The following is a 14,319-nucleotide window of genomic DNA, read 5'->3' as shown; positions in this document are numbered from 1 at the left end:
TATTTTGTGTGTACAGTCAAATCAGATCTGACTGGTACAGGAGGAGATTGTTCCTCTTTCTCCAGCAGACCGTTTATCATTCTTTAGTGTTCTATCAAATTCCATTGTGTGAATGTCCCATAGTTTCTATAGCCGTTTTCCCAGTGATGGACATTTGAGTTTTCTGCTTTTCACTATGATAAAGAATGCTACAATGAACATAGGTATGTGTATATCTCCTTTTTTAAAAAAACTTAATGTCCTTTGCCTTTTTCTTATTTTTTTATTATTATTATTATTTGTCTGTGTGTGTATCGTCAAATCGGATCCGACTGGTACAGGAGGAGATTGTTCCTCCTTCTCCAGCAGAGCATCTGGTGGATTTGAACCGCTCACCTCTGGGATTGCAGTGCAGCTTCTTGCCACTAGGCCATCAGAGCTCGCCTCTTATTTTCTTCTTTTTTAATTTACTATTCTTCCAAGAAAAGTGCTCTGGTGGTGCTGTGGGGTTTAGGCGTTCAGGCGCTCATCAGAGAATCAGCATTTGGAACCCAGGAGCCAATCTCTGGGGAAAAGATCAGTCAGTCGGCTTCCACGAATATTTACAGCTTTGGCAGCTGATTCCCTTACGTCCTGGGGTTTGATTGAGTCAAGTTTGACTGGACAGCAGTGATTTTGGTATTCCCCGAAGACCTTGAGAACTCTGACAGAAGCCAACTAAGGTTTCTTGTTAGCCGCTGTGTTACCATCACAATTCCTTTTCAGCAGGAGGGTGTGTGGTTCGGGGCCAGAATGCCCCCAGTGCTGTTTTCTGAGGGATTCTTACTCATAGCAGCTCTTTTAGGTCATAGTACACCTGCCAAAGTCTGTAATGTTTATAGAAACCCCCATAGGGTTTTCTGAGCTATAATCTTTCTGGCGGCAGAAAACCCAAGTCTTTGCTCCCTCGTGGGTTTGAAACACCAAACTTGGGGTTAGTAGCAGAGGGCTAACCATTCCCCCACCAGGTATTCTTTTTTTTTTAAATTTCAGTGAAAATGTACAGAGAGTTTGGATTTCCATTCATTCATTGTTGCGCTTTTCTCCCTGCCCACCCCACCCTTCCAGTTCGTTCTTCTCTTGGAAAAGTAAAAAAAAATTCTTTCATTGTTTTATAATCCCTCCTCCTAGGTCCACTCCACTATGCAGCCTTCGCTCTGGCCATGACAATAATACCTAATCACATATCTCTTTTAAACAGTTCTCTCCCTCATCTGTTTCAATGCAATACGCATTATTTATCCCATGTTTCTCAGTCTCCCCTCTACCCCAATGTCAGTCCTGTTTTACAACAGTGGCACCATGCAGTATTTGTCCCTTTGTGACTGAGATATTTCACTCAGCATAATGTCCTCCAGGGTCACCCATTTGGAATATTTCATTAGTTCCTTGTTTTTCAATGCAGCGTAGTTTTCCATTGTGTGAATATACCACAGCTTCTCTATCCATTTGTGTGTTGATGGGCACCAACTCCTTGCTATAACAAAGCCGCGATAAACGTGGGTGTGCATATATCTGCTTGGGTGGCAGTTATGGTCTCTTTGGGGTATATTCGCAGTAGTGGAATTGCTGGGTCAAATGGTATCTCTATTTGCAACTCACCAGGGCTTTTTTTGGGGAATGAATCGTGAATATGACAAAAGTGAGGCGTGGAGAGGGTGGAGGTTGGGGAGACCCGGGCCAGGATGAGCGCTGTGGTCCAGGCGTGTGCAGGTTGGGTTTATGGACTAGGCATGGGGGTGGCAAGACGAGTGGAATCTTCTGCTGTCGCTCAGGCCACCCGGGACCTCGCTCAGTACGACGCCGTCCATCACGAAGAGTTCAAGCGCTATGAGATGCTCAAGGAACACGAGAGGCGCCGTTATCTGGAATCCCTGGGAGAGGAGCAACGGAGGGAGGCAGAGAAGAAGCTGGAAGAGCAACAGCGCCGGCACCGAGAGCACCCCAAAGTTAATGTACCTGTAAGGACCCCCATTCCTCCCCACCCTACTATGTCCAAGTTGCCCACCCTGACAGTAGCCAAAGAACTACAACTCCCAGCAGCCCCTGAGGCAAAGGAGCACCTTTTTCTATACCTACCTGCCCCGGGGCCTCTTGGGAGCTGTATTTTTCTGGTTTGAACTGCATGCCACTTGCCTGGTAGGGGACGAAGAGTTTTTGGGACATCATTATAGTTTTACAGGTGGCGGCTTTTTGCATTTCTGGCTCACACGCCCTGGCCTTCCTTTCCACAGGGCAGCCAAGCCCAGTTGAAGGAGGTGTGGGAGGAGCTGGACGGACTGGACCCCAACAGGTTTAATCCCAAGACGTTCTTCATACTGCATGGTAAGATAGGGAGGGAGACACAAGATCCTCGTGGTGCTGGCCTTTTTGGGGTCTGCCTGATAAAGGGAACTCTCAGTGTCCCAGTGACTTAGTCAGAAGTCCCTGGGCATTTCCTGTTGCCAGGGCCAGGACTTTTCAGGAAAAGATGGAAATCATCCCCAGGATAAGACTGGCTGGTGTCCTCTCTAAGCGAGTCAGCTTTGGCTGGGCTGAGCCTTTCTCACCGCAAGCTAGAAGCCTGGTTCCTTCTGGAACCTATAGCCAAGGGTGTGGACTGTTTCCCACCCTTTGGAACCAAGCCTTCAAAGGCCTAGGCAGCCTACATCTAGAAATGAGGCCCAGAATTGCCAGGTATCCTCGGGTCTGCCCAGGGCTTGAGTCAGAATCTATAGCCTATCAATGGATTATAACAAGGTCTGATTCATTTATTATCAAACCCTTAACAGGCTCTCTCCAGGCACCCAGCTTTGTCTGAGATCTTGTGAAACCCAGCTGTCCCTCTCACAGACCTGGCAACCCAACAAACAGATCATTCTATATGTCAGATGGTGAGGGTGTTGACTTCAAGATGAGCTAGAATTTGACATAAGCTGCCCCCTGTAATAACATCTGTCGGGGCCAGAAATCAAACCCACTACCTCTGTGTCCATTGTGACTCATCGTGACCTTGTGGACAGTCTGGAACTCTCCTGGAAGGTTTCCAAGTCTAGAATTCCTTACAGGAAGAGAATCCCTCATCTTTTCTATGGTAGGGCAGCTGGTAGGTTCGAGCTGTTGGCTTTTTTGATTAGCAGTCCAACACTTAATCCACTGTATGACTAAGAAAGTGTATCTTAAAAACCAAACTCAGCGAGCTCTGGTGGCCTGGTGGCACGAAGCTGCAACTGCAATCTCAGAGATGCAGTTTGAATCCACCAGCTGCTCTGCTGGAGAAGGAGGAACAATCTCCTCCTGTACCAGTCAGATCTGATTTGACAGTACACACAAAAAATAATGAAATAAAGTAAATTTAAAAAAAAACAAACAAAAAAACCCCAAACTCAGGGAGCTCTGGTGGCCTAGTAGCAAAAAGCTGCACTGCAATCATGAAGGCAAGCGGTTCAAATCCACCAGATGCTCCACTGGAGAAGGAGGGGCAATCTCCTCCTGTACCAGTCGGATCTGATTCGACAATACACACACACAAAAATAATAAAATTTAAAAAAAAAACAAAAAAACACCAAACAAACTCAGAGCCACCACATCAGTTCCAATTCACAGCAATCCTTCATCAAGTTCTGAGGCTACAGATCTTATCAGACAGAGACTACCTCACGTTCCTGCATGGAGCAGATGGTGAATTCGAGTCCCCTGCCGTTCCTCTGCAGCCCAACACATAAGACACTGCTACCAGGACTGCTTAAGAAAATGCATCTTAGAATCAAGCAAATAGAATCTACCAGAAAAGTCTCATGACGTAACACCTGCTATGGAGGGAGAAAAAAGCAAAATAAGAAGCTCTGCTAACATAGAACGTTAGTACGTTACTGTAGTATGTCCCTGATGTTTCAAATCCACTAGCCTCTCTCCAGGAGAAAGATGCGCTGTCCTTCACCTCCCCTTAAGATCAACCACCTTGGGAACATGACGGAGGGTTGCAGGCTGTGAGTCAGGATTAACGCAACAGCAGTAGGTAGTTCGGAAAAGAACCCAGCAGACTTGAGGGACGACGCTTGAGAGTTTTCGCTGGAATGCTCAAGGCTTTGGTAGACCAGCACTGTCCGATGGGACATTAGACAATGATGAAGAGGGAGGGTAGCCCTTGGGACATTTCAAAGGCAACTGATAGACAAGAGGGGCCACTTAAGTACCTAAGAGAATACGCTGTCCCCTTTTCCTTATGAATCAGGGTGAAGTCTCTCTCAGGGAGGAGTGATAGGGAATGGCAAAGGACACACTGACAAAGGAGATTAATCAGAACTGGCTTTGACAAGTACTGTGGCAAATGGACAATTAAAACAGACTTTCAAGGCGGGGAATGAAAAAGAAGAACAAACTGGGGAGGAGGGTAGAGAAAATAGTGCAACAATAAATGAATGAAAACCCAAAATCTCTGTAAATGTTCATTAAAATTAATAAAATTTAATAATTAAAAAAAAGAATTATAAAAAAAAAAGAGAGAGAGAGGCCACTTAGAGAAGTGCAGTCCTGGGATTCTGAACAGGGTTCCATGTCTAGGTTATCCAGTCTGTTGGCCCCCAATTCCATGTGGTGACTGTGACTGACGATATATAGTGTGATTTTTGTCTTGATCACTATACATTTACCTGCCGAGTGGCAAGTGACCAAAACGGCAGTCTGTTGCCATTCGGTCAATTCTGAGTCCTAAGCTTTGGGGTGCACTCTTGGATAGAAATGAGGAACAGCGAGAAGCAGGCAGAGGAGATGAGAGGGGCAGCCACAGAGGAGAGGAGCAGCAAGTCAAGCAAAATATGAGCTGGAAATTTACCACTGCATTTGCAAGGGCTCAGGGCTCAAGCTGGATAGGAGCAGTGTTGGTGCTGATCTGAGAGGACTGAAGATGGGTAACGGGCAGGGGTGTCACTGAACCCCAATAGCCTGGAGCCTTTGGGCTCCAAGAACTAGACTGGCATGGGGGAGAGGCTTCCCCAGTAACCAGAACTGGGAGACAGAGGCCCCTGACACGTGGATCCCGGGAAAGGAGGTGACTCTGTGCCTATAGTTGGAGGTTAATGTATGTCAACTGCCCCCAGAATGGCCCGCCTCCATCCTGGTTGCTAGGAAACTAGCAACAGGCTTGGTGATGCGCTCAAGGCCATCATTTGATCTCCAGAGACCTCCTATTATCTATCTTCTATTAACAGTCCCCACATCAGCCCCAAATTCCATCACTAGTCGGTCTCCTGGGGACCCGACCTGCCAGTCGGCCTTCCCCCCAGGATCCCTTATCTCCCCTCAGATATCAACAGCGATGGCGTTTTGGATGAGCAGGAGCTGGAGGCTCTCTTCACCAAGGAGGTGAGCGTCCTGGAAGCTATGGGTGGGTATGGGGGACACCTTGATCAAGCACGTGCACCCCCACGGAGTCCCTCAGGCTCGAAGTTCAGGGGAAACTACAACTCCCAGCAGCCCCCGGGACAAGAAGAGCCTGCCATGAGTGGCAGGTGCCCCATGGCCTGCTGGGAATTGGAGTTCCAGCCCGTAGAAGCAGCCTTTCCCCGGGGACCAGGATGGTTTTGGGGCTCTTTGGTCTGACCCTCTCCCTCGGCCCCCACAGTTGGAGAAGGTGTATGATCCAAAGAACGAGGAGGATGACATGCGGGAAATGGAGGAGGAGCGACTGCGCATGCGAGAGCACGTGATGAAGAATGTGAGCAGAGACCCTGGCCGTGGAGGGGGAGGGGGCCCCCCAGATCTGCCTCTAACCTTTACCTGGGTCCTCAATCAGGTGGACACCAATCAGGACCGCCTGGTGACCCTGGAGGAGTTCCTGGCCTCCACCCAGAGGAAGGAGTTTGGAGACAATGCCGATACCTGGGATGTAAGGGCTTTACCCCTCTGTTTGTATCTCCCTCCCGTTCTTTGGGGAGCTCTTCCTTCCCTGGTCTGCTTCTCTCTGGATCCTCTGCCCTGTCCCTCCTGCTCAGGGCCCATGAGTCTACGCTGCCCGCCCTCTACATTTCTGTCCTCTTCTCTCCTGGGGTCTTTGTTACCTGCTCTTGGTGGCTCCCTGGTCCCCTTACTCCTGCATCTTTGGGGATTCTAACCTCACTCCCAGGCTTCGTCCTGCATCTCACCCAGCCCCAGGTCTCCTCTCTTCTCTCAGGGTCTCTGTCCACCTTCCAGGTCTCTGTCTGGGTCTTTGTCCACCCTATGGCCTCTGACACACCCCACCCCACCCCCCCGATCTTGATCCTACTCAGGTCTCACTACCCCACCCAGCCCCCTTTTGATCTCCTCCATGGGTGGGGACCCCCACTGATGGCCCCGTCTCTGCCCCCATCGCAGACAGTGGAGACGTACCCTGCCTACACCGAGGAGGAGCTGAGGCACTTTGAGGAGGAGCTGGCCGCCCGGGAGGCCGAGCTCAATGCCAAGGCCCAGCGTCTCAGCCAGGAGACGGAGGCTCTGGGCCGCTCCCAAGGCCACCTGGAGGCCCAGAAGAGAGAGCTGCAGCAGGTGACCACCTGGGGGGCCTGGGCCTCCCTTCTGCTTCCCCAGTGGCCCTTGCCCACGTCACTAGGAGTGTCCAGAGGCTGCTAAGGGCTGTCACCTCCCAACTTAACCACTGAGAAGGAGCCTTGAGTAGGAGCAGCCATCTTTTTTTAAAAAAAAAATTATTTTTTATTTTTTTGTGTGTACCATCAAATCAGATCTGACTGGTACAGGAGGAGATTGTCCCTCCTTCCCCGGCAGAGCATCCGGTGGATTCGAACCGTGCGTCTCTGGGATTGTAGTTGCAGCTCCTTGCCACTAGGCCACCAGAGCTCCCAGGAGCAGCCATCTTGAGTAAGGGCAAATGTATTCCAGCTCCCTAAGAGCTCTGCAGCTGCCATGTTGGACAAGGGCAGTGAGGCAACAGGTGGTTTGAGTTTGGGCCACAGAATCGCAAACTCAGGGGTTCCTGAGGTTCCCACTGCATGAGCCCAGCCTTGACAGCAGAGGGGGGGGCCTGTGTCCTGTCCCTCAGTGTGAGGGCTTCGCCCACGACCCTGCAGCTGTGGGGTCTCCATGGGAACTCAGCATCCTTGTCCGTGTGGCCCCACCCCCACAGGCCGTTCTGCAAATGGAGCAGCGGAAACAGCAGCAGCAGCAACAACAACAACAACAGGCCCCCAACGCCGCCGGCCCTGAGGGGCAGCTCAGGTTCCAGCCCAACACAGGTGCTGACACCTCATTCTGGGGAGCAGTATGGGACTCCAGGGTCTGAAGGAGGAGGGGGCTAGATTTGAGGATTGCTAGGTCCATGGGAAGGAGCCCTGGTGACGTAACACGCGACATGCTGGGATACTCATGGAAAGGTCAGCGGTTCGATTCCACCAGCCGCCTCCACAGGAGACGGATGGGCACGTCCCCGCCTGTAGAGATTTGCAGTCTCAGAAAACTGAGAGGGGAGCCCCTATGAGTCGGACTCGATGTTTGGGTTTGGGGTTTTGGGGGACACATGCCCCTGGGTGTGAGGAATGAGGAGGCTGTACCTGGACTTAGGGGAGAAGGGGGGCCAGGAGCTGAACTGCTGGATCTGAAGGAGGAGGAAGAGGATGGAGGTGGCGGGGAGCCCATACCCCTGGGTGAGGGAGAAAAGAAGCTTGGAACCCACATTGCTGCATCTCCGGGAGGATAGGGCCATCAGACCCATAGCTCTGGGTCCCCGGAGGAAGAGAGAGCCACACTGCCCGGTGCCAACATCCGTCCCTACATTTCCAGATGACGTGCCGGTCCCAGCTCCCGCCAATGACCAGAAGGACACAGATGCTTCAGAAAAGAAAGTTCCAGAGCAGCCTCAGCTGGACCCCAAGACCTTGTGATCTTCAGAGACCTGATTGTTCGGGTCCCTCCCAGCCCGCTGATGAGGGGAGGTCTCCTCTGAAGCCTGCGCTGGAGGCTGGTGTCTTGTGTGGCCCCTGGGAGAGGGGAGACAGACAGAGTGACATCATCTCAGATACCGCCATCCTCTTTCAGCTGCCTAAGCTTTCACAGCCCCAGGCTCTTCGTCTGTGCTCCGTCTGTCTGTCCCTCTCACTCCCGAGACACCTGCCCCCTCTAGGTCCAGCCATCTTCATGTACAAGCTCACCAGATGAATCAAATTTAGGGGGAAACCCCTTCCAGTCCCAGGCCCCTGTTAGGTGGTCTGGCCTCACTCAGCTGCCCTGGGGTTTTCCAAAGCTGCTGAAATCCTGCCCGCTGCCTGTGGCCTAGCCTCTGTGGTTGGTGGGGGCCTTGGCATAGACCCATGAGACCTTTCCTAACCATTTTGGGACCAGCTCTGTTTCAAGGACAGTGTCTCCCTAGGCTGGATGGTAAAGGCAAGAGGGTCCTCCACATCAGCTTGGAATTCCAGAGCCTGGGCCCTGCCAGAACCCTAGCTTCCACCTCAGGCCTCTTACCCCACACTCTGTCCAAGTCTATACCCACCACTGACCCTGCCCCTCAGCCTCATGGAGGCCCTCCAAGGACTGGCCCTGCCTACCACCTGGCCTCATCTGACACCTCTCTATGCCCTGCTTTGGCTCAAGTTCCATCCAAATATATTCTCTGGAACACTGGGAAGAAATGTGAGGCTCTGTGTCTCTGTATCCACCGTTCCCTCTGAAGTCCCACACTCTATGCCGCTTGCCAAAATCATGCTCACCTTTTTAAAATTCTGTTTTAAGTGTCGCTTCTGAGAAGCTCAATTCTGGAATTGTCAAGGAGTTCACAACCTTCACACATACACACACAACGCGCACACACACACGTCCTCAACAATACCTATCTGGGTTATTTATTGTCACTCAAGACCAGAAGTCCCAAGGTAGAGTGAGTGGTTAAAGAGCTTTCAGGGAACCAGGTGTATCACCTCTTTCTCTATGGTGATGTGCAGCACTTTCCTCATGGTCCCAGAGTGGCTGCTGCTGCTCCAGAAGTCACATCATCTCTGCCTTAGCAGCCAGTGGAAGAAGAGACCCATCCTGGCCTGAGTGCTAAGTGGGAGCAAACCTGTCCCCCGAGCCACCTTATCAGCTCTCCCCTATTAGGCACTAGGCCCTGGGAAAAGGCTGTCCCTCTAATAAAATGATAGCTCTCAGTCAGGATTTACCCTTGAGATGGGGATGCGGGAAGGTCTGGACCAAATCTAGGTAAAGGTGAAAGGAAGATACATGAAGAGTTGGCGTGGATTGATTTCTCTCTGGCCAGGAATAGGCTCTGAGACAGGCCTATCCTTTGTCCTGTTTGAACAAGAGTTGCAAGACTCTTCAGCTCTTCCCATAAGTGTCCACAGAGGTCTGCCACTCGGCCAGTAAGTCTGGTCCTGACGGTGCTTCGTTTTCTTGCTCTGTGGTCCCAGAAGCACTGTCTCTAGCTGACCCTCTTGATTCTGCTACTGCTGCCACCACTGTTTTCTCTGCCAGTGGCTCTTACTGTCTCCACTGTCACTAACCACTGTTTCTGTCGCTCCTGGTCAAGGAGGGCCTCAGCCCAAGGACTGTGTCCACACTGTACTCCGGCTTTTCTTTTAGTCCTGATGTCCCTCTTGCTGCCTCTGGAGGGGCTCACGTTAAGTATGATGGCAAAACCAACCAATCCCCACGTTAGCTAAGAGCGCCACATTTGCGTAGTTACTCCCAGTCATTTGGTGGGACTTAGCCAAGAAATTAAAAGGTATATCACAATGGGAAAGTGTAGTTAGAGACCTCTCTAAAGTACTGAAGCATAATGATGTCAGACTGGAGACTAAGGTCCGCCTGATATAGGCCATGGTCTTTGCAATCACTTGTTATGCATCAGAGAGCTGGACAATGACTAGGGAGGACAGAAGGAGAATTGATGCCTTTCAGCTTCCCTTCCTGCGCTGTCCCTCCACCCTCCCAAGCATGATGTCCCTCTCCAAGGACCAGTCCCTCCTTACAAAATGTCCAAAGTATGTCAGACAAAGCCTCAGAATCGTTGCCTCCAAGGAGCAGCCTGGTTTAACCCTCTGCAGGATGAATCTGTTTTCCTAGCAGTCCATGGTACTCTCAATACTCTTCTCCAGCACCACAGCTCAAAGGCATCAATTCTCCTTCTATCCTCCCTAGTCATTGTCCAACTCTCTGATGCATAACAAGTGATTGCAAAGACCATGGCCTCTATCAGATGCACCTTAGTCTCCAGAGAGACACCATTGCTCTTCAGAAATTTGGAAAGGGCAACAGCAGACTTGCCCATCGCAATACATTTTTTTATTTCGTGGCTACTGGTGCCAAGAGTGTTGACCGTGGAGCCAAGCAAACTAAAGCTGTGAACAATCTCAATCTCTTCACCATCCATCCTAATGCTGCCAATTGGTCCAGTGGTGAGAATCTTTGCCTTCTTGACATTGAGCCTAAGGTCATGATAAGTCGCAGATGACTCATGGCACATAACAATAACAAAGGATACAAGGACTTCTGATTGTGTAGTGATTAAAACACTTGGTCGCTAGCAAGTGTACACGAGACACTCCACAAGAGAAAGGTGAAATCTTTATAATACACCTGGTTCTGAAAACTCAATGGGGCAGAATTACTCTGTCCAACAGGGGCATTATAAATCAGAATTGACTTGGTAGCTGTGGATTAAAGGACTACGGCTAGGAGCATATGAAGTAACACTGTACCACACAACCTGTAAAAAATGTTGAAATTGCAATTATTTTGCCCTATGTATCCTTAGCGCCCTTACACACAGAGAATATCATACAATGTTATTTTTGGCACTAACTTTACATTCAGAAGTTGTTGGTTAACAGATGAGTTAATGAATAAATGCTCCTCTCTTATTTTCCTAGTTTGCTCCTGGCCTGGTTGCCAGGTTCTCGTACCCTTTAAGTTCACAAGTATTTTTCTTTTTCTTTCCTTTTTTTTATTTGAGAGAGAGAGAGGGAAAGAAAGAAAAAGGAAAGAAATAATAAAAGAAAGAAAGAGAGAGAAAAGAGAGAGAAAGAAAGAGAAAAGAAAGAAAGAAAAGAAAGAAAGAAAAAGAAAAAGAAAGAAAGAAAGAAAGGGAGGGAGGGAAGGAAGAAAAAAGAAAGAAGGAAGGAAGGAAGGAAGAAAAAGAAGAGGAAAGAAAGAAAAAGGAAGAAAGGAAGGAAGATAGAGAGGAAGGGAGGATAGAGAGGAAGTTCACAAGTGTTTTTCTAATTCACAAATGTGCCTCCCCTCTCACTTCATCCACCCCTTCTTCACACACCACCCCCCAGGCACAACCCCCCCTAACCTTTCACAAATTCTTCTGTGTTTGCAACTACAGCCCCCTCCCTGCTCCAGTCCCATTGCACCTAAGTGTATATTGTTTTCTCTTTATCTTTTGCCCCACACAGGCTGTCTTCTCAGCTTTGAAAATCCCTTCTCCTATTCCTTAACCATCCAGTTTCCATTGAGTGCCCTCACCCTAGGAGAGGAAAACCACCATCCAAACCCTTCAAGATGCAGGAGGAAAAACTGGAAGTTGCCATCTGAGCAACTTCTTTGCAATGAGACCAGAATGACTGGAGAGTGGCAGCCATCTCTAATATGCACACATATGTTTATTGCTATGTTGTTCACAATAGCAAAAAGATACAAACAACCCAAGTTCCCATCAAGGAATGAATGGATAGAGAAGCTGTGGTATATTCACACAATGGAATACTATGCAGCACTGAAAAACAAGGAATACGTAAAATATACGAATGGGTGATCTGGAGGATATGCTGAGTGAAATATCTCATTCACAAAAGGACAAATACTGCATAATGGCACTGTTATAAAACAGGATTGACATGGGGTTTGGGGGAAAGCTAAGAAAAGGGGATAAATAATGAACACTGCATTGGGGATGATGAGGGAAAGACCTGTTTAAAAGGAATATATGATTAGGTATTAGTTGCATGACAACAGTCCAGAATAAGAGCTGCATAGCAAAGTGGACTGGGGAGGGGTAGTAGGGAGAGGAAACTGTGCAACTATGAAAGAATTTTTTTTTCCAAAGAGAAAAGCAAACTGGGAGTGTGGATAGGGAGGAAAATGTACAACAATGAATGAATAAAAATCCAAGTTCTCTATAACCTTTCATTAAAATCTCAAAATTAAAAATGCAAAAATAACACTAAACAGAAAAAAATTAATTTTTTAATTTTAATTGAGGTTTTAGCAAAAGTTGATCGAGAACTTGGATTCCCATTCATTTATAAAAGAAATGTTTTCATAAAGGATTCTGTAGACTCTTTGTCAAAAGAGGTGAGTGTAGAATGCAATTTCAAATTCTCATGGCGTCCAGGCAAAACAAACAAACAAACAAACAAAAAATCCAACCATACAATTTCCAGACTTCCAGGTCTTGTAGAGACTGCTGGAGCATTTGAGAATATGGCCTTTAATCAACTTTCAAATCAGGAACAAAATTCATCTCTTTTGGGTGAACAAAACTCATTCACATTACAATCAAACAACAGATAGACCTCTAGGTAAACAAGAGAGCTCTGGTGGCTTTGTGGTTAAGAAACTGGTGCTGCAATCCCAAAGGCACAGAGTTCAAATCCATCATCTACTCTGAAGCAGGAGGATGGGCAGTCCCCTGCTGTGTGATTTACTGCCTCTGAAGACCCGCTGGAGGACCAGCTATGAGTGAGTTCTGACTCACCAACACTCAACAATAACATAAGCAAGGGAGCTCTGGTGGCCTAGTGGGTAAGGAGTTGTGCTGCCACCCCAAAGGCAGGTGGTTCAAACCCACCAGCTGCTCCTCAGGAGAAAGATGGGCAGTCTCCCACGATATTTACAGCCTCTAATAACTGGCTGGAGAGTCAGCAATGCCGCTATTCATACTCACATATTGTTATGTCCCATCAAATCAGAACCAACCCATAGCTGACCCTCTGGCGCGTTTTCACAGGCAGTTAATAGCACGGGAGGAGATTCCTTCACCCGCTCGTGGCCTCAAATCATACCTTCGGAGTTGCATTCACACATAAAGTAAATAATACCTAACACCGGGGAGAAGCTCACTCCTTGGAATAATCAACCATGCAAGATCAAAAGAGGAGCATTCGCCACGGGGTAAAGCTAAGGAAAATGTGAGTTAGAAGGATTGATGGAGGAGCTCTGGTGGCCTAGTGGCAAGAAACTGTACTGCAATCCCGGAGGCACGTGGTTCGAATCCACCAGATTCTCTGCTGGCAAAGAAGGGGCAATCTCCTCCTGTACCAGTCAGATCTGATTTGACTGTACGCACACAAAAAATAATAAAAGAAAATAATAGTGATAATAATAATAGTATTTTTAAAAAATTAAAATAGGATTGATGGACAGAAGAAAGGAGAACTGATGGAACGGAGGAAGTAGGAAGAGAGCAGTTTCATAATGGCTCTTGTAATTTGTTGTTATTGTTGTTATGTGCCATCAAGTCGCTTGCGACTCATAGTGACCCTGTGTACAATAGCCCTGAAATCTACCCTTTCCTGTGCCAACGTTACAGTCTCTGACACACCTACCCTCAATTACCCCGGTCACTGAATCAATCCATCTCACCAAGCGTCTTCCTCTCCTGCGCTGTCCCTCCACCCTCCCAAGCATGATGTCCCTCTCCAAGGACTGGTCCCTTCTTGCAACATGTCCAAAGTGTATCAGACAAAGCTTCAGAATCCTTGCCTCGAAGGAGCAGCCTGGCTTCACCCTCTCCAGGATGAACCTGTTTGTTCTTCTAGAAGTCCATGGTATATTCAACACTCTTTTCCAGCATCACAGCTCAAAGGCATCAATTCACATTCGGTCACCTCTAGTCATTGTTCAGCTCTCTGATACATAGCAAGCAATTGTGAAGACCATAGCATGGATCAGGCGCACCTTAGTCTTCAGACTGACATCGTTACTCTTCAGTACTCTTGAGAGGTCCCTAACAGCTGACTTTCCCAATGCAATTCATCCTTTGATTTACTGGCTGCTGGTACCAAGGGTGTTGATTGTGGAGTCAAACCATCTCTTCATCATCTCTCATAATTCTGCCTATCAGACCAGTGTTGAGAATCTTTGTTTTCTTCACGTTGAGCTTCAATCCATATTGAAGGTCTTTGACCTTCTGCAGCAAGCTTCAGGTCTTCTTCAGTTTCAGCAAGCAGGATTGTGTCATCTGCATAAAACAGGTTGTTGATGAATCTTCCTCCAATCCTGATGATTCTCCTCATAGAGCCCTGCCTCCCAGATGATCTGTTCTGCATGTAGATTGAAAAGATATGGAGACAGGATACATCCTTGGCATACACCCTTCCCAATTTTGA

At 48.3% G+C, this 14,319-nt stretch overlaps 1 protein-coding gene across 1 annotated transcript in view; it reads left to right on the top strand.

The window, feature by feature from the left end:
- Window positions 1-7,872, top strand: part of NUCB1 (nucleobindin 1) — a 29,370-nt gene extending 21,498 nt beyond the window's left edge. Inside the window, exons 6-13 of the mRNA XM_006898740.1 lie at window positions 1,794-1,979; window positions 2,253-2,343; window positions 5,304-5,362; window positions 5,622-5,714; window positions 5,793-5,885; window positions 6,353-6,523; window positions 7,119-7,227; window positions 7,772-7,872. Coding sequence (XP_006898802.1) covers window positions 1,794-1,979; window positions 2,253-2,343; window positions 5,304-5,362; window positions 5,622-5,714; window positions 5,793-5,885; window positions 6,353-6,523; window positions 7,119-7,227; window positions 7,772-7,872 — 903 coding nt within the window. The remainder of the gene's footprint in view (window positions 1-1,793; window positions 1,980-2,252; window positions 2,344-5,303; window positions 5,363-5,621; window positions 5,715-5,792; window positions 5,886-6,352; window positions 6,524-7,118; window positions 7,228-7,771) is intronic.
- Window positions 7,873-14,319: the final 6,447 nt, after the last annotated feature.

Source organism: Elephantulus edwardii, unplaced genomic scaffold, assembly GCF_000299155.1.
Source record: "Elephantulus edwardii isolate Elephantulus edwardi_28Jun2011 unplaced genomic scaffold, EleEdw1.0 scaffold00236, whole genome shotgun sequence".
NCBI lineage: Eukaryota > Metazoa > Chordata > Mammalia > Macroscelidea > Macroscelididae > Elephantulus > Elephantulus edwardii.
Note: the sequence above shows the minus strand (reverse complement) of the source record. Positions and strands in the feature narration are given on the sequence as shown.